Source organism: Esox lucius, chromosome 8, assembly GCF_011004845.1.
Source record: "Esox lucius isolate fEsoLuc1 chromosome 8, fEsoLuc1.pri, whole genome shotgun sequence".
NCBI classification, from domain to species: domain Eukaryota; kingdom Metazoa; phylum Chordata; class Actinopteri; order Esociformes; family Esocidae; genus Esox; species Esox lucius.
Genome location: NC_047576.1, coordinates 27,549,243 through 27,571,814, shown reverse-complemented (window position 1 = coordinate 27,571,814; position 22,572 = coordinate 27,549,243). Strand labels below are relative to the sequence as shown.

The 22,572-nt window shown below is 43.1% G+C and overlaps 2 protein-coding genes across 4 annotated transcripts; one reads left to right on the top strand and one right to left on the bottom strand.

Moving 5' to 3' along the window:
- The first annotated feature begins 2,879 nt into the window (after positions 1 to 2,879).
- Positions 2,880 to 5,602, top strand: henmt1 (HEN methyltransferase 1). Its single transcript, XM_010868647.4, has 6 exons — positions 2,880 to 3,039; positions 3,255 to 3,367; positions 3,464 to 3,598; positions 4,045 to 4,227; positions 4,363 to 4,546; positions 5,069 to 5,602. Exons 1-6 carry the CDS (start codon positions 2,953 to 2,955, stop codon positions 5,600 to 5,602), a joined length of 1,236 nt encoding a protein of 411 aa, XP_010866949.2. The 5' UTR covers positions 2,880 to 2,952.
- Positions 5,603 to 5,763: 161 nt separating this feature from the next.
- Positions 5,764 to 21,227, bottom strand: LOC105009222 (protein FAM102B). Of its 3 annotated transcripts, none has more exons than XM_020049351.2 (11): positions 21,136 to 21,227; positions 15,485 to 15,605; positions 15,275 to 15,304; positions 14,758 to 14,874; positions 14,508 to 14,554; positions 12,547 to 12,641; positions 11,492 to 11,590; positions 10,163 to 10,475; positions 9,594 to 9,730; positions 7,909 to 7,978; positions 5,764 to 7,798 (listed from the first exon to the last, which is right to left on the bottom strand). In XM_020049351.2, exons 2-11 carry the CDS (start codon positions 15,545 to 15,547, stop codon positions 7,756 to 7,758), a joined length of 1,014 nt encoding a protein of 337 aa, XP_019904910.1. In that variant the 5' UTR covers positions 15,548 to 15,605; positions 21,136 to 21,227; the 3' UTR covers positions 5,764 to 7,755. The 3 variants fall into 3 exon arrangements, with proteins under 3 accessions (XP_019904910.1, XP_010866946.1, XP_010866948.1); XM_010868644.3 differs by lacking the exon at positions 21,136 to 21,227 and adding an exon at positions 17,845 to 18,099; XM_010868646.3 differs by lacking the exons at positions 11,492 to 11,590; positions 21,136 to 21,227 and adding an exon at positions 17,845 to 18,099.
- Positions 21,228 to 22,572: the final 1,345 nt, after the last annotated feature.

The following is a 22,572-nucleotide window of genomic DNA, read 5'->3' as shown; positions in this document are numbered from 1 at the left end:
TAAAACGTTTAATGTAGGCTACACTTTGTAGTGTTCTTAATAAGTCACAGACTCACAAGACTCTTCAAAAAAGAATTCCACAGAATTGCATTCTAAGCAGTAATTTTTATATCCAGTTTTCCTATCAATGTATTCTCTTCAAATGGCTCAGAATTTAGCCATTAAGTTCTTTCAGCATAATTCGTACCACTGGGTGCTATCTACTACTACACAATTTTGGCATTACAGGGTGGTTTGGGGTTAAACGATACCCTGGGTTAAACGCCCCCTGTAATTCTCCACCAAACCACCAAATGAATCCATCCATCCATCATCTTCCGCTTATCCGGGGCCGGGTCGCGGGGGCAGCAGTCTAAGCAGAGATGCCCAGACTTCCCTCTCGGGTGACCGAGCTTCTCACCCTATCTCTAAGCTCATTTCGGGCGCCTGTATCCGGGATCTTGTCCTTTCGGTCATGACCCAAAGCTCATGACCATAGGTGAGAGTAGGAACATAGATTGATCGGTAAATAGAGAGCTTCGCCTTGCGGCTCAGCTCTGTCTTCACCACGACAGACGATACATCGACCGCATTACTGCAGAAGCTGCACCGATCCGTCTGTCAATCTCCCGTTCCATCCTTCCCTCACTCTTGAACAAGACCCCTAGATACTTAAACTCCTCCACTTGAGTCTGGCACTCTCCACCAACCTGAAGTGGGCAAGCTACCCTTTTCCAACTGAGGACCATGGCCTCGGATTTGGAGGTACTGATTCTCATCCCCACCGCTTCACACTCGGCTGCAAACTGTCCCAGTGCATGCTGAAGGTCCTGGTTTGAAGGGACCAACACGACAACATCATCCGCAAAAAGCAGAGACGAAATCGTGTGGTCCCCAAACCTGACACCCTCCAGCCCCTGGCTGCACCTAGAAATTCTGTCCATGAAAACTACGAACAGAACCGGCGACAAAGGGCAGCCCTGCCGGAGTCCAACATGCACTGACTTACTGCCGGCAATGCGGACCAAGCTCCTGCTTCGGTCGTACAGGGACCTGACAGCCCTTAGCAAAGGACCCAGGACCCCATATTCCCGAAGCACTCTCCACAGGATGCCGCGAGGGACACAGTCGAATGCCTTCTCCAAATCCACAAAACACATTGGTTGATTGGGCAAACTCCCATGAACCCTCCAACACCCCATAGAGGGTATAGAGCTGGTCCAGTGTTCCACGGCCCGGACGAAAACCACACTGTTCCTCCTGAATCCGAGGTTCTACTATCGGCCGTATTCTCCTCTCCAGAACCCTGGCATAGACTTTCCCGGGGAGGCTGAGAAGTGTGATCCCCCTATAGTTGGAACACACCCTCCGGTCCCCCTTCTTAAAAAGAGGGACCACCACCCCAGTCAGCCATCCCAGAGGCACTGTCCCCGACCGCCACGCGATGTTGCACAGGCGTGTCAACCAAGACAGCCCCACAACATCCAGAGACTTGAGGTACTCAGGGCGGATCTCATCCACCCCCGGTGCCTTGCCACCGAGGAGTTTCTTGACCACCTCTGTGACTTCGGCCTGGGTGATGGACGAGTCCACCTCTGAGCCCTCATCCTCTGCTTCCTCAATGGAAGACGTGACGTTGGGATTGAGGAGATCCTCGAAGTACTCCTTCCACCGCCCGACGACATCCCCAGTTGAGGTCAACAGCTGCCCACCTCTACTGTAAACAGCGTTGGTAGGGCACTGTTTCCCTCTCCTGAGGCACCGGACGGTTTGCCAGAATCTCTTCGAGGTAATTCTCCACCAAACCACCAAATGAATAACAAAAAAATTTTGTGGTTGACACAATTCTTGTTCATCTATATCACAGGTGTCAAACCGGTTCCACAAAGGGCCGAGTGTCTGCAGGTCTTTGGTTTTTCCTATAAATTGGTTCCTAGTTCATACCTACACAACCAGGTGAGGGTAGAAACTAACCAATCAGTGACCTAATTAACCAATCAAGTACAAGGAGAGAGCAAAAACCTGCAGACACTCGGCCCTCCGTGGAACCGGTTTGACACCTCTGATCTATATAATGTTGTTGAATCAACTCAACTGAGCAAGTAATTCCACAAAAACTAATTTTATATAAAATGATCTTATTTTTGTCATTTAGAAAACATTGTCATGTGATGTGAGGAAGTTAGACCTCTAAACTGATTTTTGATATGTCAATGGGAAGGCCTTAGGCTAAGTAATCCTGTTTTTTGTAGTGATGTTTGGGGTTAAACACCCCTCTCCAGGGTTATTTTAACCCTGAGAATATATTGGTAAAACATGACACAATTATAACAAAACATTTGCTGAAATATAACAAAAGTTCAAGATATAGCCTAATATAAGTAGTTTTTATTTTAATAACTAGTTTACTGAGCATATATTATCAACTAAAATAATAGGCCTATCAACTGGCACTGATACTGAATGACTTGCTCAGTATTATTGATTTAATGTTTTTTAGCTTTATCCTTTCGCACGGTTAACAAAACATATTTAAAAGTACTCATCAAAAGTTATTTAAAATTGTAATAAATGTTATACATAGGGTTTTGCCTTTGAATATTGAAATAATAAAAATTGCAATATTACCGTTCAAATTGGTTTTGTTAACTCACTCAAATACCGTTATCAATATTTAATTATTCTCAATGGTATAGATTACATTGATAGAATTATTTTGACACCTAAATATGGAAGAAATCTCAGTTGGGGGTAAAACGGCCTCTACTTTCGCTTAATTGTAATCGACTATCTATTTTATTGGACTAATAGTGTTGGCTTTGTTTTCCCCCGAATGGGGCCGCGGCCTTTCTTTTGATGACGTTGTGACAGGTCTGGTTTGATTGGACAAACTGAATGTTAACTAAACGAATTCTAAACGGTTTTTGCCCTTTCCATCTGAACGCCTTCGCTGTTTGGACTTGGTATTTGTTGATGATGAATTCAATATTTACTCCACCAGTGTACATACAACGACACGAATTTGTCGTCGATTTTGTCAAGAAGAACAAACCCAAAAAGGTAGAGAACATCTTCGGTTTTGAATGGTTGTTATGGGGCTTTAAACACTGGCTACAATCAGTAGGCTAATCAGTCGACAAATAGGCTCCAATTAAGTTTTCTTTAAACATCTATCCGTCGCATATACTTCCGAATATATCGAAAATTAACGTTTAACAACTTCTCATTTAACCTGCAACTTAAAATAAACTGTACTTTCTGTGGTGATTTTCCAGGTGATAGACTTGGGATGCAGTAACTGCACTCTCCTTAGGAAACTGAAGTTTCACAGAGAAATTGAAGTGCTTGCTGGAGTGGACATTGACAGTGACGTTATCAGGAATATAATGTTAGTCTAAAATGTATTTGAATGAAAAACATTGTTTCGAAGACAATATCTTGTCATTAACTAAAAACTAAGGCCTTTCATTTGAATCCTGAACAGGTATGCCCTGGCACCGATTCCAAGTGACTACTTGCAGCCAGGTGATCACCCCTTGACCATTAACCTGTACCAGGGATCAGTCACTGATAGGGATCCCCGCACCAAAGGATTTGATCTGGTGACCAGTATTGAGCTGTGAGTGACTGGAAGTCTTGGTGACTGTGGAAGTGATTGACTGGCCCTTAGAATTTTTTTTTCTAATGTTTGTCCATGTTGATGGACACATTTAAGGGGTTTGCAGCACACATCAGCTGACATCGCACCAATCAAATCCCAATCAGTTCCATCAGCTTAACTCACACATTCAGTTTGATTAGAGATGGACTAGTTCTGTTCTAGTCATTTCAAGAAACATTGGTGTGGAAAGTTCCTAACAGCCTAATATTGCATACGCTTCACACTCAACAATGGGTTTCCTCACTGTGCCAAACGGAAAAAACGGATGTCGTTCTCTGTCAAGTGTTTCATGATTTATTTGGACCCCAGGAAGAGTAGCTGCTGCATGTTCAATAGCTAATGGGGGTCTTAGTAAACTAACAAACATTTTCATATTTATGGTTAACCACTCTTTGTCCTCACAGCATTGAACACCTGCAACTTGAGGATGTGGATATGTTCACTGAGGTTGTGTTTGGCTACATGGCTCCTGTAGCAGCGATCATTAGCACCCCAAATGCTGATTTCAACCCACTACTCCCCAGGCTAACAGGATTCAGACACCCCCAGCACAGATTTGAGTGGACCAAAGCTGAGTTTCAGACCTGGTATGTCTACCCTACCATACGTAAATCATGAATCTATACAGCGTATATTTTTTTTGGTCAGTTATTTGTACTAAAAGCAGGTGTGCATTCACCCCGTCTTTCCCTTGCTTTTTTCTTCTTCAATGTCTTTTCCAGGGCACTGAAAGCGTGCAGAGAGTTTGGTTATGTGGTGGAGTTTACAGGTGTAGGACAAATTCAAGGCCAGGAGGAAAGCATTGGGTTCTGCTCACAGATTGGAGTGTTTCAGAGAGTCCGGTCGTTAAGTGATGCATCATGCCGTCAAGGTGATGTCACAGAGGAGCGTCTTCCATACAGACTGGTGAGAACAATCACAGATACTCAGTCTTTACTCTGAACTCCGCCCATTGTTCTGCATCGGCCAAGCAAATTACAATATCAGACATGCAAGTGCAATCTAGAAAGAGCCCTGACTGTAACCCAAACCCTAAAATGGGCAGCTAATATGCAACTAGGTTGTAGGCAGATCATTACATTGAAAAGATAAGTTTACATTTGTCATTAGTAGGTTGCTATGCTCAGGAATTAATTACATATTTTGTTCTCCTTGCCAGCTCAGGAATTAATCTTGGGACCTTTTGGTTACAATTTAGATCCTATACAACTGCCTTCTCCCTTATAACTAACCAGTAATGAAGCTTAGCTTAAGTTAATGTAGTAATATATTTAACTTGATTGCTCATGTCTCAATACTGGAGATGAGAGCTGTGTCAGTGTCACTTATGTTTGTATCCATTTCAGAAAGTGTGGTTGATGTGAGAATGACAGTTAACTGCCCCTCTGTCCTGACCTCCCTCAACCTTTTCCCTCCCTTATCCTCCAGCTATATGATGTGGTCTACCCAAGTCTGTGCGACAATAACATCTTCCACAGGACCCTGATGAACGAGGTCCTTTACTGGGCTGAGACACTTCGGAAAGGACAGATGGTGACTGCAGGACAGGGGGGTGAACACACTGAACGGTTGGAAGAGAGAATGGAAAGAGAAGAGAGTCAGACAGGCGGAGAACAGCAGTGCGGGAGAAGGGAAGTGAATGAAGAGTTGGAGGGACAGACAACAGCCCAGGGTCATGAGGAGCCCTACAGAGCAGGGCGGTCTGTGTGTATACCCCTGGCCCGGTTGTGGTCCTGCCCCAGAGTGCAGGCACTGAGTGGTACAGTCCAGCATCTGAAAGAAGTCCTACTGGATGACCCCAGAGTAGAGGTGACTGAGGACGACACCGTCATGGTGTTGGCAGGTGATGAGGAAGACGACGATGAGGATCCAGAGTTGGATGAGAACATTAATAATGCAGAGACTGATCAGTCTTTGGACAGTAGTGTGGAGAATAAGGACTGGGAGATTGACCTTGGTTAACTTTTCATGTATGCAGTATATTCTTATGTACCACTAGTGGTGCATATTCAAAGTATCTAAAATAAAAAGTTGGTTGTATTCCTCCATATCCCTCAATAAGGACAAACTGAATAAATAAAAAGTTATATCAGAAAATTGACATTGCCTGGTTCACACAAACACAATTTTGAAATGTCCACATTTTAATCAACAGTGCATGGTACACAGGAATAGCATAAAGTACACTTGGTAAGGAAGCAAAGGTCAGTCAAAAAGACAGATCAGCTACTGAGTGCACAGGACTCTGTCCACATTGACAGTTAAAGTACATCACTTTCACAAGATACAGTTTACAGCTCCTTCATTACAAATGGCTTCACAGAAGAGAAAAGGCAGCCATGTTTGTTACAACATGTTAAGTACAGACTGAAATGGGGAAGCGGAATTGGTCTGCTTCCTGTCTAACAAGTACTGGAGCAGATTCTACTTACAGAACATATTTGAGAGGTTTCTATTCAACAAGAGGATGGGTTTAGAAAGACAACCTTTGGCTGTGAATGGTAATACAATACACTAAGTGCCTCATGGATACAACACAATTTCTACCATGTTCTGGAATAGCATCGCATCCGTTCTGTTCAAATGATGCAATACACATATCGCAAGTAGATGATGGCACAACATGAATTAACAACACTGCTGTGTTCTTCTTGCTCAAAGGGTAGAACCACATGGAATTGATGTTCACACACTTAAAACAGTCTATCCTGGAAAAATAACTGAAAACATGCAAACCATATACACGCTGATTAATTCACAGTTATAATACCACACATTGATGACACTTGTGCATAAGTCAACAAATACAGTTACAGTATACATCAGAGGTTACCTACATGGTATCCTCTGCTATGGCTTTAGACAGGACACACTGAGATGAGCGGTAATATATGCATGTACACCACTATATCTTACTTTCAGTATATGTATTATTTCCATTCAGGGAGACATAAGACCAATTAACAACACAAATCATCAGAAGGAAACTAAACATTGTCGGTTTAAGAACCGCCTATGTCATTGACAGCTTATATGCAAGATGTATGGGCCTAATCCATTACCTAGTTCAGACCTATGTCTGCCCCGAGCTTCTAACGGAACACCTGGACGTATCAAAAAGCGTTTCATCATAATAACGGATATGTTGCAGAGCGATAACCTTCATGGGACACAGGCTCGTCGGCGTTCCACTGCAGCAAGTGAACTAAATAAGTTTGTATAATGGCAGTTTAACTGTTGAATGGAACAGTTTGGCAAGAATCATAAATGTAGACTGGCATCAGTTTCTAAACCACACTTATCAACCATTGCAAAAAAAAACAACATCTGAACTGGAGCCCTGATATTCTAACCTGAGAGTCTGCTTCTTTCAGAAGAGACAAACGCAAGCTCAACCTCACTTGGAGGTTCTCTCCTTTTCCTCTATTGTCCTAAATAAAAAGGTCTATAACAGGCAAAGCAATTCCGAGACGGCTTGTCTTTCTGCCAGTAATTAGAGCAGACTGGGAACTCAGACCGCAGTACCAGCAGAGCAGGGTCACCTGCCAAAGAATCTAGAACCTTCAGTCTCACTCCCGACCCTCAGCCCCACATTGAAACACCCTTTAGCAGCTTAGTTGTGGACATAAAATTGAAAATCCTAAATGAGAAGGTAGATCCAAACAATAATAAAGAAAACATTGTATAAAAACTAAAGGACATAGAACTAGGGAACTAGTTTTCACTGGGGAATGTACTGAAAAAGCATGGCGTCATTCTTCTCGTCAGCCTAATAGCTTCCTTCGTTGGGGTGACAAGCACAGAACCAATCCACTTAGATATATGATCTCTAATTGAAAATATCAGATTTTACTATAAGTACATCACACTTCTGTTGGAAATAGTATGACTCCTTTCCCAGATGGGGGCATGGGAATGTTCTTCACGACTTAACTGAGCTAGTACCTAACAGACCTACAGACAGTGCAGTCTGTACAAACACCAGAGGGCGCTGGTGCAGTGCATTTCTGGCAGGCAAGTTGGATTAAATGTGCTTGCTGGAATTAAAGATAAAAACCACAGATCATTCATTTGGACTTTAGCTGTGCCACTTATCGTCCTGGTAGAGTTTAGGCCTAACGTTTAATCACCACTTGCTCATACGCACCGGCACCAACCCTGAAACAGAACAGGACAAAATTTCAAATCATCATCTGGAATAAAACCAGGTTTTTATTCTATGAAATTGTATGTTAGCTTAATGAGGTGCATAGTGGTTTTTAGGTTACCTTGTAGGCAGGTGGTGGCTTCCAAGGGCAGTGCTACCTCCGGGACCAACAAACAACCGCAGGCCTTCCTCTGAAAAGAGAACACACACTGACAGGTATTTGGGCTGAAACAGCATTTATTTATTTAGAAGATAGAATTTGAACACTCCTCATCAGGAGAGGCCGGTCTGTGTTTAGGTCAACTAGCAACAGGCTGTATTCTGCAGGATGTAGAGGGTAGGACCAGTGTTAGAGATACAATCCCTCCTCAGTAGAGATATATTAACATGTGCAGAGTAGAGTAGCAAATTACTCATTCAAGTGTACTTCTTTAGTTTTACTATTTTTCACATTGTAGATTAATAGCGAATACATCAAAACTATGAAATAACATACATAGTTTAAAATACATGCCATATTGTAGATTCTTCAAAGTGGCCACCCTTTGACTTGATGACAGCTTTGCACACTCTTTGCATCTCAACCAGCTTCCTGATGTAGTCACCTGGTATGCATTTCAATTAACAGGTGTCTTTTTAAAAGTTCACCTGTGGATTTCTTTTGATTCTTAATCCATCAGGGTGGGTAAACTGAGGGCAACAAGGTAGGGTTGGTATACAGAAGACCATCTTTATTATCTGTACTGTAGTACTCGATATTATGGCAAGAAAAGCTCAAATAAGCTAACAGAAACAACAGTCCATTAGTTTAAGACATGAATTTCCTACAATGGCCCATTCAAAGTCCTGACCTAAATCCCACTGAGAATTTGGACACCATTTGAAAAGGACAGTCCTCATGCGTCATACAACCAACCTGAACCTGGAGTTAATCTGCCAAGAAGAATGGGCCATAATCACAAAAACACTAAGCTGGTACATAATTACCCCAAAATACTTAAAACTGCAGAAAAAGGTGGCTCAACCCAACATGAATATGTGGGGGATGAATACTGCAATCAACATTTCATTTTTTTAATTTTCTTAAACACATTTCCTAAAATAAAACCAATTACAATATTTGATTTTGAATTTCAGTGTTTTAAAATAAAATATCAAACCATTACATTTCAAAGTACCAGATGTAATATCGGAAGGAATGAGAGAATAAGTCAGGGGTCTAAATACTTTTGCAAGGCATGTAGAGACAGATAAAGGATATATAATTTATATGTAAAGTCATATATACTATATATGGATTTTTTTTGGGGGGGGTTCCTGTATTAATGACAAAATGTACAATGAGGATTCCTGTAGTTTTGTGACCAAGTGTGGATTGAACCTTCGATGCTTAGTGTACTCAAACACCTACACGACCAACACCCACGCAAACAATCTGCTCCACATCACTGAGGTCACTACCGTGGAGGCAACATCTTTACAACTGTTGAGGTCTGTATTCTTACAGCCTCTGGTTGTTCTCTTTAGAACCAGTGTGACAACTTTCTGGGCCAGAGACATGCATCTGTTAACACTAAATGTAATTGTCGATTTAGTTTGTATAATGTATGTAAACAGATTTTACTTGGATGGTATACAAAGTGCATAATACATTTTAATAACGCAGTTCTTTTCAAATGTGGTTTTAAGCTTTGGTTTTAGAGAAAGTACACAAAGGTTCGAATATATCCTTCAAGGTCAAAGATAGAAAGCGTAAATTGGCATGGATTCTGAACTTTGGTGTCTTTGGTGTCCATGATTAGTTACCTTCATGGCTGGAGTCCAGCAGGCTGGGGGTGAAGTCCTGGCTCTGGAGGATCTTCTCCACCACGTCATCAGCATCCACCCTGGAAGCCTCCACCCTCATCATCTGATCCTCCATCGAGCCTTGTTTCACCAGGTGCCTGGTTGTGGGAGATATAGAATCAAGTTACAACACAAAGTGCAGTGAATGTTTCCCCTTTTAGACTTTTCCCCCTCTCTTTTCAGGTCCTGCCAGGAAATCTCAGTTGGGTTAACATTCTGGAATGGCCTAGTCAAAGTCTTCGCATTTCAGTCATTCTGGTGTTTATCATGACTCAAGTAGCATTCAGCTTCATCTCAGTCTGATGACCTGACATTGTACTGTAGAATTCTTGGTTCCTTCAATGATAGCAGGTTTTTCAGGTGCTAATGCAGCAAAACATCATCTAAACATCACGTTGTGGGGCTACTTTGCCTCCAAGGACCCTTGGAACCTGGTTAGGATACATGACCTCATTCTCTGGTGCCTTGGAACAATATCAGATGGATGTTAGAATTGGCACTAGGATCATAACCAGGTGTCTTTAACTTGCCTGTTGAGGCGTTCGTTTGACGAGGCACTCTTCACCGGGGTGACGGAGCAGGAGCTTGTCGTTCTGGCGTGGGTGGGGTGTTCCGCCAGAGCTGTGCAGGCTGACGTCCCTGCGGTAGGGGGCATCATCCCAGTCCTGGCTTCCCTGTCTCCTCTCTCCCGGTCCCTGCTCTCCCTCTGGTCCCTGCTCTCCCTCTGGTCGTCCAAGGGTTCTGGGATGCTGGCGATACCAGTGGAGGCGCTCCCCACAGACGTGTTCCGGCGGTGGGTACACTCTGACAAGCTGGAGGAGCGCGAGTGACCCGTGCTGTAGCCTGGGATAGGATAGGGAGGTGCACAGGCAGGTCGGGGCACAGAGGTCAGCGCTGCATGGGGCAGTCTAGCATTCAGATTGGTTAAAATTGTCAATAAGATCAGTATGAAGTCATCGTTCTGTGCATACATACACAAAGCACCGTGGCCTCTTATACCATTACAATCTGCAACCAGTCGATCGAGATGATCTCAACCAATAAGATGTGAGCGTGACTTGCAGCGCGATAAATGATTTAGCAGCGGAGGGGCGTATCCCAGCCTACCGCCCACACACTCACATTGCATGTAACCGTTCCGGCAGACATGAATTTGCAGACACTGTAGTGTCCATGTCCCACTAGAGTGAATGCACTGTGAAGAAGCTCACTACCACCAGCCACTGCTACACAAAACATGGAGGAGTCGGGTTAAGTAAAACCCTTGTCTCTTCATCACACAGGATATGATTCCTTGTAACTGGAACACGGGGGTGTCGTGGGGTGTAAAAGGTCTAGCCAGTGCTGGTATGGAGAGTAAACAAGGAGGTGAATGGACAGAGCCATGGAGCTGCCTGGGAGCTTTCGTTTTAAAGGTTGAATAACAACAGAGGACTATGTCGTGAATGTTAGGTAACTGAACATTGAGACACTCTCTACCCAACTAATCTGTGTGTCTGGTATGGGACACTGCATGTAGAATACGTTTCACTCTGAGAAAGAGGGGGAATAACACAGCACAAGGTAAGGGTCTGGCACTACACAGATGTGGATTAGTGAAGCAAAATGTCCCCTTAGAATGCACTCAGCAATGAAGCACAAAAAACCAAACCCAGCAGACAAAATGCAATAAGCTTAGGAGGGGAAAAACAAACAAAAGCGGAGCTGAATGAAGAAAGGGTTGATAGCCTTAATGAGATTTTTATAGAAGACTGGTGGTGTTAGCAAGGCTGAGATGGCATGGCTGGAGACCGACCCTCCCCCTACGGTACATGATGTCCAACATACAGTATTTAACTTTGTACAGACGTACAGCCTACCTGAGACTTTAGACTGCTGACTAGCGTAGCTGGATGTTCGGGAATGGCAGGAGCCCCCGAGTTCATCGGAAACAGAAGAACACTTTCCTTCACGGCTCTCTGTCAGGTTTTTAGAACAGGGGATAGGAGATGGGTTGATAGTATTCTTATTAGTTTTCTGATTGAAGAGATGAACTTACACACTGTGAAAGGGTCCAAAGGACGTTAGTGAAGTGGAAACCTGTAGTCCATAGTGGTATCATGATACCACTAGTCCATAGTATGGTATCATCCTTTTATCGCCCCCCCCCCCCCCCCACACACACAAACACACAGAAGTGTGTCTCTATTTTTAACCATTAACCAAGTGAGTGTCTACCCTCGGGGTCAGCAGCGGAGAGATCGGAGAGAGGAGCAAAGAACCAGCCTGAATTATACATGAAAGATCAGTGCTTTCTTTTTGTCCCAGAAGCCTCCAGGGGGATACGAGCGCACAACACTTTACAAAGGGGCAGAGGGAAGGGGGAGAGTGGTCTATTCAACACATGTACAGCAGCTGAATCAAAGATACAGATTCACATTTATGTATCAGATTAGGCTAGATTAGATTGAGGAGATCAATAAAGGTTATGTAGCCAGCAAGTCTGCAATTAGGGGTCAACAAGAGGAGATTTTATTAGTACAGAACAAACCATCTCAAGTTACCGCATCCAGTGGGAAAAGAGACATTGATCATTCACATTAGAAAATGAGAACTGAAGAACAAGAATCTGTCACTACGGTTCCATATTCGGTACAGTCATTACAATAGCTGTCTTTCCCAGCTTTCCTCACTCCTGGTCTGTATTTACTGACACAGATTTTGCTTAGCATCTGGCAGGGTTTCTACACACCACTGAGTCTAAGTTATCTCACAAAAGAAGGAGCAAGTGTCTTGATTAAATGGCTTGTACACTCTTGCCTCTGAGTTACCATTTAACGTGACATTTGTCAGACACCTGTATGTTCAAAGCTGCCGTCTTCGTGAAACATGCCACTGTGGTGAAAGCTGTGGAGGAAAGTGAGTCTAGTCTTACCCATGAAAGCTGTCTGAGTGTCCCCACCCTTTCTCTCCTCCAGGAGGCTCTCTGCATTTCCCTGGACACCGATGAACGTGCCTGTGGATGGAGGCCTGAGGAAGTTCATGCACACAAGACAAATCAATATCCAAAGAGTTGGAAGTAAATCAAGCATCAGGAATATACGTATTAGCCATGTGATAAGTATGAGAACACCCTACTGGTAAAGCCTGAGCCTGTAACAATTATTAAAACAAGTATAATGTACTGTACAGTATGACAGTGGAACTTCACCCACTTTAGACTTTGCAAAATGAAATCAAAATGGGTTTAATTTGGAATTGTACCCAGTGGTCAACATCAATGAATTACAAATAGAAAACAGAAAATAACCGATGAATAATAATTATTAACATTCAATACTATTCTTCAAAAGCACCAATCATTTAAGAAAATGAAGGCATTGAAAATCCCCCAGAGCAAAGTAAAGTCCTTTATTAAGAAATGGAGAGAATACGGCACAACAGACAGTCCTCAGAAACGGAGTATCCAGGATAGAAGAACACTGTTCAGGGAGAGGCAATGATAACGGAGTTACAGTGTTCCATGGCAAAACTGGGAGACACTGTAATACTGCAACAATAGCCAAACCGGGAAAGCTTGTGAAGAAAGAAGGCAAAATTGATGTAGCAAAGTGCAGAGAAATCTGGAGAAAACAAATACCTGCTGAGGTCTGCAAGAGACCATTGCATTTTTATTTTCTTTATTGACAGGAAAGTAGAGAATGACACCAACTACATTCTAAATCCATCAGATTGATGTTGTTGAAATGTATCAATAAGAAATTAACAAAAACTAATTTCTACAACAGCTCTACAACAGCTGAGCTACACTTCTACTTTCATCGGTTCTTACTATACTACTAAAGACTCATCAAGTTAGCATAAGCAGTCGCAATAACCATTTTGTCAGAGGCATGTCCATGACTCATTTGAATGAAAGTGGTTTTATATCATTTAGCTTTTTGTGTTGTTTATGTTTTATCCACAATCTTGGTGCAAAACTAAAATGTTTGTCTTGGTGTCATCAAATTATACAAAAGCTTGGTTTTGCTGACAGAGAATGTGCACGGAACATGGGTCCTGCACACACTGTGCTCATTGTGCTGTGTGACGTAATACTCCGCCCTAGGGTGAAATGCCCTGATTTTAAAGAATCCCATGAGATTGAGGGCTCAGCTGTTAGTTCGACTGAACCATTTAAACTCTTAGGGACAATCATCTCCCATCAACCCTGGTGGGAGGACAACATCACAGCGGTCCACAGGAAGGCACCTGCAGCAGCTGAGGAAAACCAAAATCTGTCTGTTTGGGTCAGCGTCTTCCAGCTGCAGAGGTAAACTTCAATGCATTGTATGGTCTGGGGTCTGAGTCCAGGGTAGGCAAGCTCCTCACTGACACGTCCTACCCTGGTCACCCACTGGTTGAAAAAAGATTAACCTATCCTCTGGCAGACAAGAAATATAGGTCAACCACGATCAAAGATCGGACCACCTGAACCGTTTCTTTCCCCTTGATATTCGTTCCACTGGTACTAACATCACAACGCCTCCGTGGATCATTTACATTTGGCCAGCCCCCATGGGTGCATGACTAACAGCATTGTTTTAGTCTGAATTGCTGGGAGCATCGTTTGCATTACTAGATTGCAGGAAGAGGGAGTTGTGGGAGTGGTACAGCAAGACTTCTTAAATCTATACAAATGGCCCGAAAAATACATACGATCCTTGCTGTGCTTGAAGTGGGCAGATAAACATGGGTCTCAAAGGGAAATGCTATGCAAAGCTGAAGGTGTTTGCTGTAGCGCAATGAGGGGAAACCTCACTGAATCTTCAATTCAATTTTAAATGTTGCTTCTGTCTAGAAATAAAACAATTTTAATTGGCCTTTAGTTAAACATTATGATAATAGGGAACTTACGTTTTAAAACAGGGGTCCCCAGACATCAGTTGTGTGCTGATGACAACCTATTACAGAGACAAATAAGTGGTTGGCACTCTCTTGACACTGACAGACAAAACATCTGACTGGTCCTGAAAATGTTTCTGGTGTATTGACAACTTCTTTGGTGTGTGACAATGACCACAGCAGTTGGCAAGACAGAATAAAGATCTTGGACCAGACCAGAACAAAAACACAGTGACAGAAAAGGGATTTCTACCATCAGTACCTTGAGTATGGAGTTATCCTGCCGGGTGTTCTTGGTGTCATAACCTTCCAATAGACATCTGCGTGTCGTGTTTCCAGAACCAGCAAACTCAGCCAGGTTCAGGTCTGCAAAGCCGAGCTGTGGTGAGAGGAGAGGATCAGGCTAACTTTTGGACAGAGCGGCTGGTGGTGTCGTTTTCTCTATGAGTCACCTTCTGTACTGTGAGAAACCACAAGAACACAAGTAGCCTAAAAAGCGGATGTTGTGAGTCCTTTAGTTTTTAAACGGTGTATTCTGCATAATTAAGTTGTGATATCTGAAAGCATAAATGTAAAGAATTATCAACCGTTATAACGTATTGTTTGCCACATGGAGAGAGCATTAACTCTTTAACTTGATTAACTATGACACCAACCCTCTCTACCTCCAGGCAGGCAGGCATCTGCTCACTAAGCAGAGGAGATTCAATGTAACTACATTTATGTAACAAAAGAAAGCAAGTACAGAGCATAAAATCATCAAATCTCAGAAACAATACCTTTGCATATGTCTTCCCACCCTTCAGCTCCTATCAAATAAGAGTGCAATCGTAAAATCACTTGAGTGTTGTTTGCAGACAAAATGAAGGAAAGACAGTCTAAAATGCTGTAACTTTTAGTCAGGCTTAATGCCAATCGCTAAGGTGAATGCCAGAATCAACCTTTCTACAAACAACACTGACAGGTTGAATAGACCTTGACTGCCATACCTTCCTGACAGACACTCGGCACACACAGGGGTCCAGCATTCCCGTCCCAGCACTCGCACTCATCTTACAGGGGAAGGAGAACCGTTTCTTCCAGCGCACACAGTTAGCATGGACAGGCTCTCTGCACAGAGAAACACAAGCAGTCAGAAATGAAAACAAGGTTAACCTCAGTTTCTCTCTTGCATGTTATAAACAGCACTGCTATGACAGTTTGACATATTACTGTATTATTGCAAATGCAGTGCCATGAAAGGGTATTGGACCAGTGTTTTTTCTGTATATTTTTGGCACAGAAATCTATCAGATCTTCAGATCTTTTATTTATTAGATAAAAGGAAATATGAAAGAACAAACAGCACAGTGGCTCTTGTTTTACTTGTGATGTCATACTTGTGATACTTCTTTAAAAAAGACAGTAACACAAAACTTAATTGCCTTTTGTGAAAAAGTATTCCCCCCCTCAGAGTAACAGGTTCTTTTCCATTTAGCGGAAATGACTGCAACCAAACACTTCCTGTAGTTATTGATTAGTCTCCCACAGTGCTGAAGAGGAATCATGACCCACTGTTCCATGCAGAACCGCTTCAACTCAGTGACATTTGTGGGGTTTTGACATTTGTGGCTTGTTTCAGGTCCTTCTTATGGGAGATGGAAAAAGCTTAACATGAAAGAAAATAAACCCTGCACACTCATGCTCCCCCATGTAGCTTTATTGATGGTGGAGTCCCGAACACTGGCCTTCGCTGAGGTCAGAGAGGCCTACAGATCCATGGAGGTTGTCCTACGGTTCTTTGTGATGTCCAGGATGATATTACACCTTGCTCATCGAAAGATTTTGGCAGGACAGCCACTCCAGGTTTGATTCACTACTGGGCAATGTCTGGATTTACTACACATCATTGACAGACATTATCGTAGTCTTTCATGGAGAGATATAAGAGCTGTGAGCATGGAGCAGCAGATTTGCGGGAATAACATAATTTATTGACACACATTAGTTATCGGACTGGTATGCCAGAGGGCTGGACCTTTGTTCTCTGAGGGAGAGAATGCATTATAGTAATAAATACAATCACATCTGATTGGCCCAGCATGTGTAAAGTAGCCAGGAGCCCCGTCTCTCGTGCCATAGGTACCCAGCAAACACCGGCCCTAACTGACTTCAGGACCCCTGGTCACAGCAAAGGGCCCATAAGTGGTAGCACCTTGTTCCCTCCTTCAGAATACAAAGTATGCATTCAAGCTATAAGGCACAAGGGGTGTGGTATATGCCCAATATACTACAGCTAAGAGCTGTTCGCATGCATGACACATTGCTGAGTACCTTGCCACAGCACTGAGCTGTAGTATTTTGGTAACATATATTACAAACCCTATAAATGCCTCATTGCGATTATAAACCGGTTACCAGTGCAATTAGAGCCTTAAAAAGTGTTGTGATGGACATGCACCACACAAGGCACCATCTGACCCTTGCTACCAAAACAACAGACTTTGCTACCAAAGGGACAGATGCTGCTCGGACCGATGAGTGGAATAGCAACACACCAGGCCAAGCCAAGGCCAAAAACAACACTGGGTCCAAGACAAAGCCATATCATGCTTTATCTAACAGAGAAAGGCTTGAACAGGGTCGCATTATACAGTGCATCAAGCACAACTAGGGATGGACATTTTTCGGTTATATTTATTTATTACTAGTCAATTCTCCATAACTGATCTCCTTTCCATGAAGGCTTTTACAAAGGCGTGTACATGTCCCCCCATCTCCTAGCAATGGACCACAACTTTGCAGTGACAAACAACAATCTCCAGGGGGGATGTGATCCGAAATAGGCAGTTAAATAACCGAGAATAGCGTTTAGCCAGGCCGGTCGAGAAAGCTACGAACATCGTTTTCCATTTACCAGAAAAACGCATGAAAATGGGCGTGAACGGAAAATCAGTGTGCAGGTATTTCCTGGGAACTTATAGCACAGGTGCCTGCTTCGCACCTACTGTACCTTAGCAAGGGTGATTGTTATCATTGTAACGCATGCGCAATGTGTCTCATCCAACAGAACGTGAACCCTAAACATTAGTCTGTCTTGTCTGCTAGTCAGCGTCTCTGTATATAATTGATGTTGGGCTGCTTGGTACTGTAGCTTGGGAGCCTAGCTAGCACACAGTAACAAGCAAGCTAACCATAGCTAGTTTAAACTTGCTAAGCTAGTTAACAATGTGTTACGCCGAAATGGCTAATGTTGGCCAATCTGCAAAGATAAACATGCAAATAGCGTAAGCCAACTAGCTAATAAAAGGCTATCTATCATTCATTCGCTAACGTAACGTTCGCTATAACACTGTTACAGAAATCTCACCGAGACGACTCCGCTGAGAAACCTCCGTCAACGAGTCGGACTTTACAAAACAGGACACCGTTAACAAACGGGATGGAAGAGAGCTCATCCAGGTCGAAATCCACTTTAAACTTAAATTTCTTTTTTTTCATCATCATCAAATCCATACACCGTTAGCTAGCTATTTGAACCCGATTATGTATTCTATGTATGTCAACCCTTAGTTATATTAACACACCCACAAAGCACGGGCGACGATTGGTGACAAGGTCCGTTCAACGTTGTGTAGGGAGAGGCATTAAGATACACGTGATCATGTGGCTTCTTTTCAAAATAAAGGTAACCTTAAAAAAATACAACTTCACTGTTAGAAGTTGCTTATTCATGAAGTTACTTAAACAGTACTTAAAACAGACAATTTTTAAAATTTTATTAACATAGATTTGTTGTTTTCGAAACTCTAACTATTATGTTTAGTTTTACATACATACATCTTCTTCCGCTTCATCTGGGGCCGGGTCGCGGGGGCAGCAGTCTAAGCAGAGATGCCAAGACTTCCCTTTCCCCAGACACTTCCTCCAGCTCTTCCGGGGGGACACCGAGGCGTTCCCAGGCCAGCCAGGAGACATAGTCCCTCCAGCGTGTCCTAGGTCTTCCCCGGGGTCTCCTCCCGGTGGGACGGAACCGGAACACCTTCCCAGGAAGGCGTTCCGGAGGCATCTGAAACAGATGCCCAAGCCACCTCAGCTGACCCCTCTCGATGTGGAGGAGCAGCAGCTCTACTCTGAGCTCTTCCCGGGTGACCGAGCTTCTCACCCTATCTCTAAGGGATCGCCCAGCCACCCTGCGGAGAAAGCTCATTTCGGCCGCCTGTATCCGGGATCTTGTCCTTTCGGTCATGATCCAGAGCTCATGACCATAGGTGAGAGTAGGAACATAGATTGACCGGTAAATCGAGAGATTCGCCTTGCGGCTCAGCTCTTTCTTCACCACGACAGACCGATACATCGACCGCATTACTGCAGAAGCTGCACCGATCCGTCTGTCAATCTCCCGTTCCATCCTTCCCTTGCTCGTGAACAAGACCCCTAGATACTTAAACTCCTCCACTTGAGGCAGGCACTCTCCACCAACCTGAAGTGGGCAAGCCACCCTTTTCCGACTGAGGACCATGGCCTCGGATTTGGAGGTACTGATTCTCATCCCCACCGCTTCACACTCGGCTGCAAACCGTCCCAGTGACACGACAACATCATCCGCAAAGAGCAGTGACGAAATTGTGTGGTCCCCAAACCTGACACCCTCCGGCCCCTGGCTGCGCCTAGAAATTCTGTCCATAAATATTACGAACAGAACCGGCCACAAAGGGCAGCCCTGCCGGAGTCCAACATGCACCGGGAACAAGTCTGACTTACTGCCGGCAATGCGGACCAAGCTCCTGCTTCGGTTGTACAGGGACGTGACAGCCCTTAGCAAAGGACCCAGGACCCCATATTCCCGAAGCACCCTCCACAGGATGCCGCGAGGGACACAGTCGAATGCCGTCTCCAAATCCACAAAACACATGTGGACTGGTTGGGCAAACTCCCATGAACCCTCCAGCACCCCGTAGAGGGTATAGAGCTGGTCCAGTGTTCCACGGCCTGGACGAAAAAAACACACTGTTCTCGAGGAGATCTGCATGGAGGAATGGGCAAAAATACCAGCAGCAGTGTGTGAAAACCTTGTGAAGAAAACATTTGACCTCTGCCATTGCCAACAAAGGGTATATAACAAAGTATTGAGATTAACTTTTTTTTTGACCAAATACTTTTCCCACCATAATTTACCAATACATTCATAAAAAATCCTACAATGTGATTTTCTGGATTTTTTTTCTTCTCATTTTGTCTATCATAGGTACACTTCAACTATGAGAGACAAAATGAGTAAAGAAAATCCAGAAAATCACATTGTAGTATTTGTTATGAATTTATTGGTAAATTATGGTGGAAAAAATCCTACAATGTGATTTTTGGGAAAATTACAGGCCTCTCTCATCTTTTTAAGTGGGGGAACTTGCACAATTTGTGGCTGACTAAATACTTTTTTGCCCCACTGTAACACAATACAAACAGTGTACCTGTAATGTTTAATTGTTCAAAAGTCCTGTAAACTCTAAACATAACAGGTTTTTAACATGTTTTGAGGTAGCCATGTCAAAGGGAAAACTGAATAGGGCCCCAGTCTCTCTATGAATCTCAAACCAGCTCCTATCCACTTGCTTGGAGTGCCTAGGAGTTTAAAATACAAATTTTCAAGATACCTTGGCTTGAATTATGTTATTAAATATTCCACTTTTAATAAATTAAATAAGCATGAAATTTAAATGAACAAATTCCTCCAATCATTTAAGATGAAATAAACATATCCCCGGGAGGAGACCCCGGGGAAGACCTAGGACACGCTGGAGGGACTATGTCTCCCGGCTGGCCTGGGAACGCCTCGGTGTCCCCCCGGAAGAGCTGGAGGAAGTGTCTGGGGAGAGGGAAGTCTGGGCATCCCTGCTTAGACTGCTGCCCCCGCGACCCGGCCCCGGATAAGCGGAAGAAGATGGTATGGTATGGTAAACATATCAAATAAGCAGTTTTGAAATTAGATATCAGCATATGCACTTCAAATCATTAGACACACCCACTTATGTGTGAAACTGCTCAAGCTAAATAAATGATGTGGTATTTTATGGGATTTTATTTCACTTGTGAATGCTGCATTGATGCACATTAACTCAAAGGGACCACTGGAGAGTCAAATTAATCCCTACACCGGGGATGGCAAACTTTTTGGCTCAGGGGCCACATCAGGATTTTGAAATTAAATGGAGGGCCACATTTGTTTGCCCACACCTGCCCTACGCCTTTGATCATTTTCACTCCCTCAGCAATTTGCACACTTGTGCAAATGGCACTGGCCCACATGAATGTGCAAATTGGGGGTGAGGGTGGAGGTGTGGATTTGGGTTTTAGCAACTATAATCTTGGATCACAGCCCACTTACATTCTGGGACATGGGCTAAATGAGAGTGTGGAGGTTTAAGGCACAGTTTCTCTCAGAACAAGGGATCGGTCAATATCTTTTTTAGCAGCCCCTGATTCACCCTGAGTTAGTTGCCTCCCACTGGGCAACCAAAAAACTTTCCCATGGCTTCTGTATTACCATGTTACCAGCAGTAGGTAATGTGAGTGTGCATCACCTTGAGTCCCTCAAGTAATTAATGATTCAAGAGGAGAGGACGTCGGTCGACGCGTGTGCGTCGGCTTGTGCAACGCTTACCAGTCGGAGCAATAGCCGCATGTCGACCGAACTCCGGAAGCGGAACCACCAAAGAGCGCACTTCTTGAGTCTGAAAGGAAAGGGGCAAGGGCTCATGCCTGGCCATGTCCACTGGCCAATCTTTGCGCATAGTCTACCTGAAGGGTTTTTTAAATAAATGCTGGTATAATACCTTATATGATGTACAGTTACAACTGTAACGACACAAAATGTCAAATTGTTGTACATAGTTTTTGTGAAAGACCTGGTTACTGCAAATAAATGCACTGTTTTATTATGTTGCCTATATAAGAACGATTTTAGTATGCTCGGCTAGTGTGGGCTACCTGCTTGCTTTAGTCTAGATGAAAACTGTAGCAGTACTTTGTCACCATCTTGTGGCAAATGAGCCTACACACAGTCTCCATGTAACGGCTGGAGTTAGACGGTTCAGAAATCAGAATTTACATGTAAATAGGCAACACTTCTTTTTGTAAATGTACGGAAAATGTCTGACAGCGCGGGAGCCAGAAAAATACAGTAAAAAAATGTATAGTGAAAACTACGTAAAAGTACATTATTAATCTGTAGAAATACGTTCTTAACTTCGTTCCTTTTTTTACAAAAAAAAAGTATATTTCTGTAATTTCACAGCAAAAAAAATAACTCTCATCCAAATTCTCAATTGTTGACATCATCTATGGTGATTAAAAATGTTTGTCTTAAGTTATTTGCATTATGACGACGTACGCCGGATCGGCATCTACAGGCACAAAATATGCAGAACGGAGGTAAGAGAAAGAGATGGTGACATCTGCTTCGTCCGAATTCCTCACAATCAGAGCAGAAAATCACAGCAAACAGAATCATCTTCATTTCTTTGGTTGTCACATAAACACGACCATCCCCCAAAACATACCAAAGGGTTACAATGTACATAAATAACAAGATGGAACAAAAAACAAAGGTCTGTCATCTTATCAATTACAACAAACATAAACAAAATGAACAGCCACAAAGCATGCTGGGATATCGATAATAAAAAACGGAATTCTCCTTATACAGTTAATTTTTATAAACAGCGAATCAAAGTCTGTGGGAAAATAGATAATTATTTCCTCATAACAAACCTTTCCAGTTTTACAGAATTTAATGAAGATTTTATGTCTAATTTAAAACAGAATTTTACTTTCATTCTGAAATACAAAAAAGACATGTAAGATTTAAGGTAAATTACAGTAAAATAACATTTACCACAAGATCAGTTAATCAGCCACTACGTTTTTGGTGAAATACAACCAGTACATTCATTAAGTAATCGAAACATACAAGTGCAATTCTTTCAGTTAAGTCATTGTAACGATCAACTAGTCCAAGCCCAAACTATGTAAGACACGTTTCAAAATGACTCTTTGAAGTGCTGCAGGTAGTGACGGCCATTCGAGGCTTCATTACCGC

What these genes read in the sequence shown, in the direction of transcription:
- henmt1 (XM_010868647.4), top strand. Translation starts at nt 2,953, where the DNA reads ATGATGAATTCAATATTTACTCCACCAGTGTACATACAACGACACGAA. An exon ending in GACGTTATCAGGAATATAAT is followed by an intron (nt 3,368 to 3,463) that starts GTTAGTCTAAAA and finishes AATCCTGAACAG; the next exon opens with GTATGCCCTGGCACCGATTC. An exon ending in CTGGTGACCAGTATTGAGCT is followed by an intron (nt 3,599 to 4,044) that starts GTGAGTGACTGG and finishes TTGTCCTCACAG; the next exon opens with CATTGAACACCTGCAACTTG.
- LOC105009222 (XM_010868644.3), bottom strand. Translation starts at nt 17,990, where the DNA reads ATGGATTTGATGATGATGAAAAAAAAGAAATTTAAGTTTAAAGTGGAT. An exon ending in GTGGGAAGACATATGCAAAG is followed by an intron (nt 14,875 to 15,274) that starts GTATTGTTTCTG and finishes CTCTCACCACAG; the next exon opens with CTCGGCTTTGCAGACCTGAA. An exon ending in GCTGGACTCCAGCCATGAAG is followed by an intron (nt 7,979 to 9,593) that starts GTAACTAATCAT and finishes TTCTCTTTTCAG; the next exon opens with AGGAAGGCCTGCGGTTGTTT.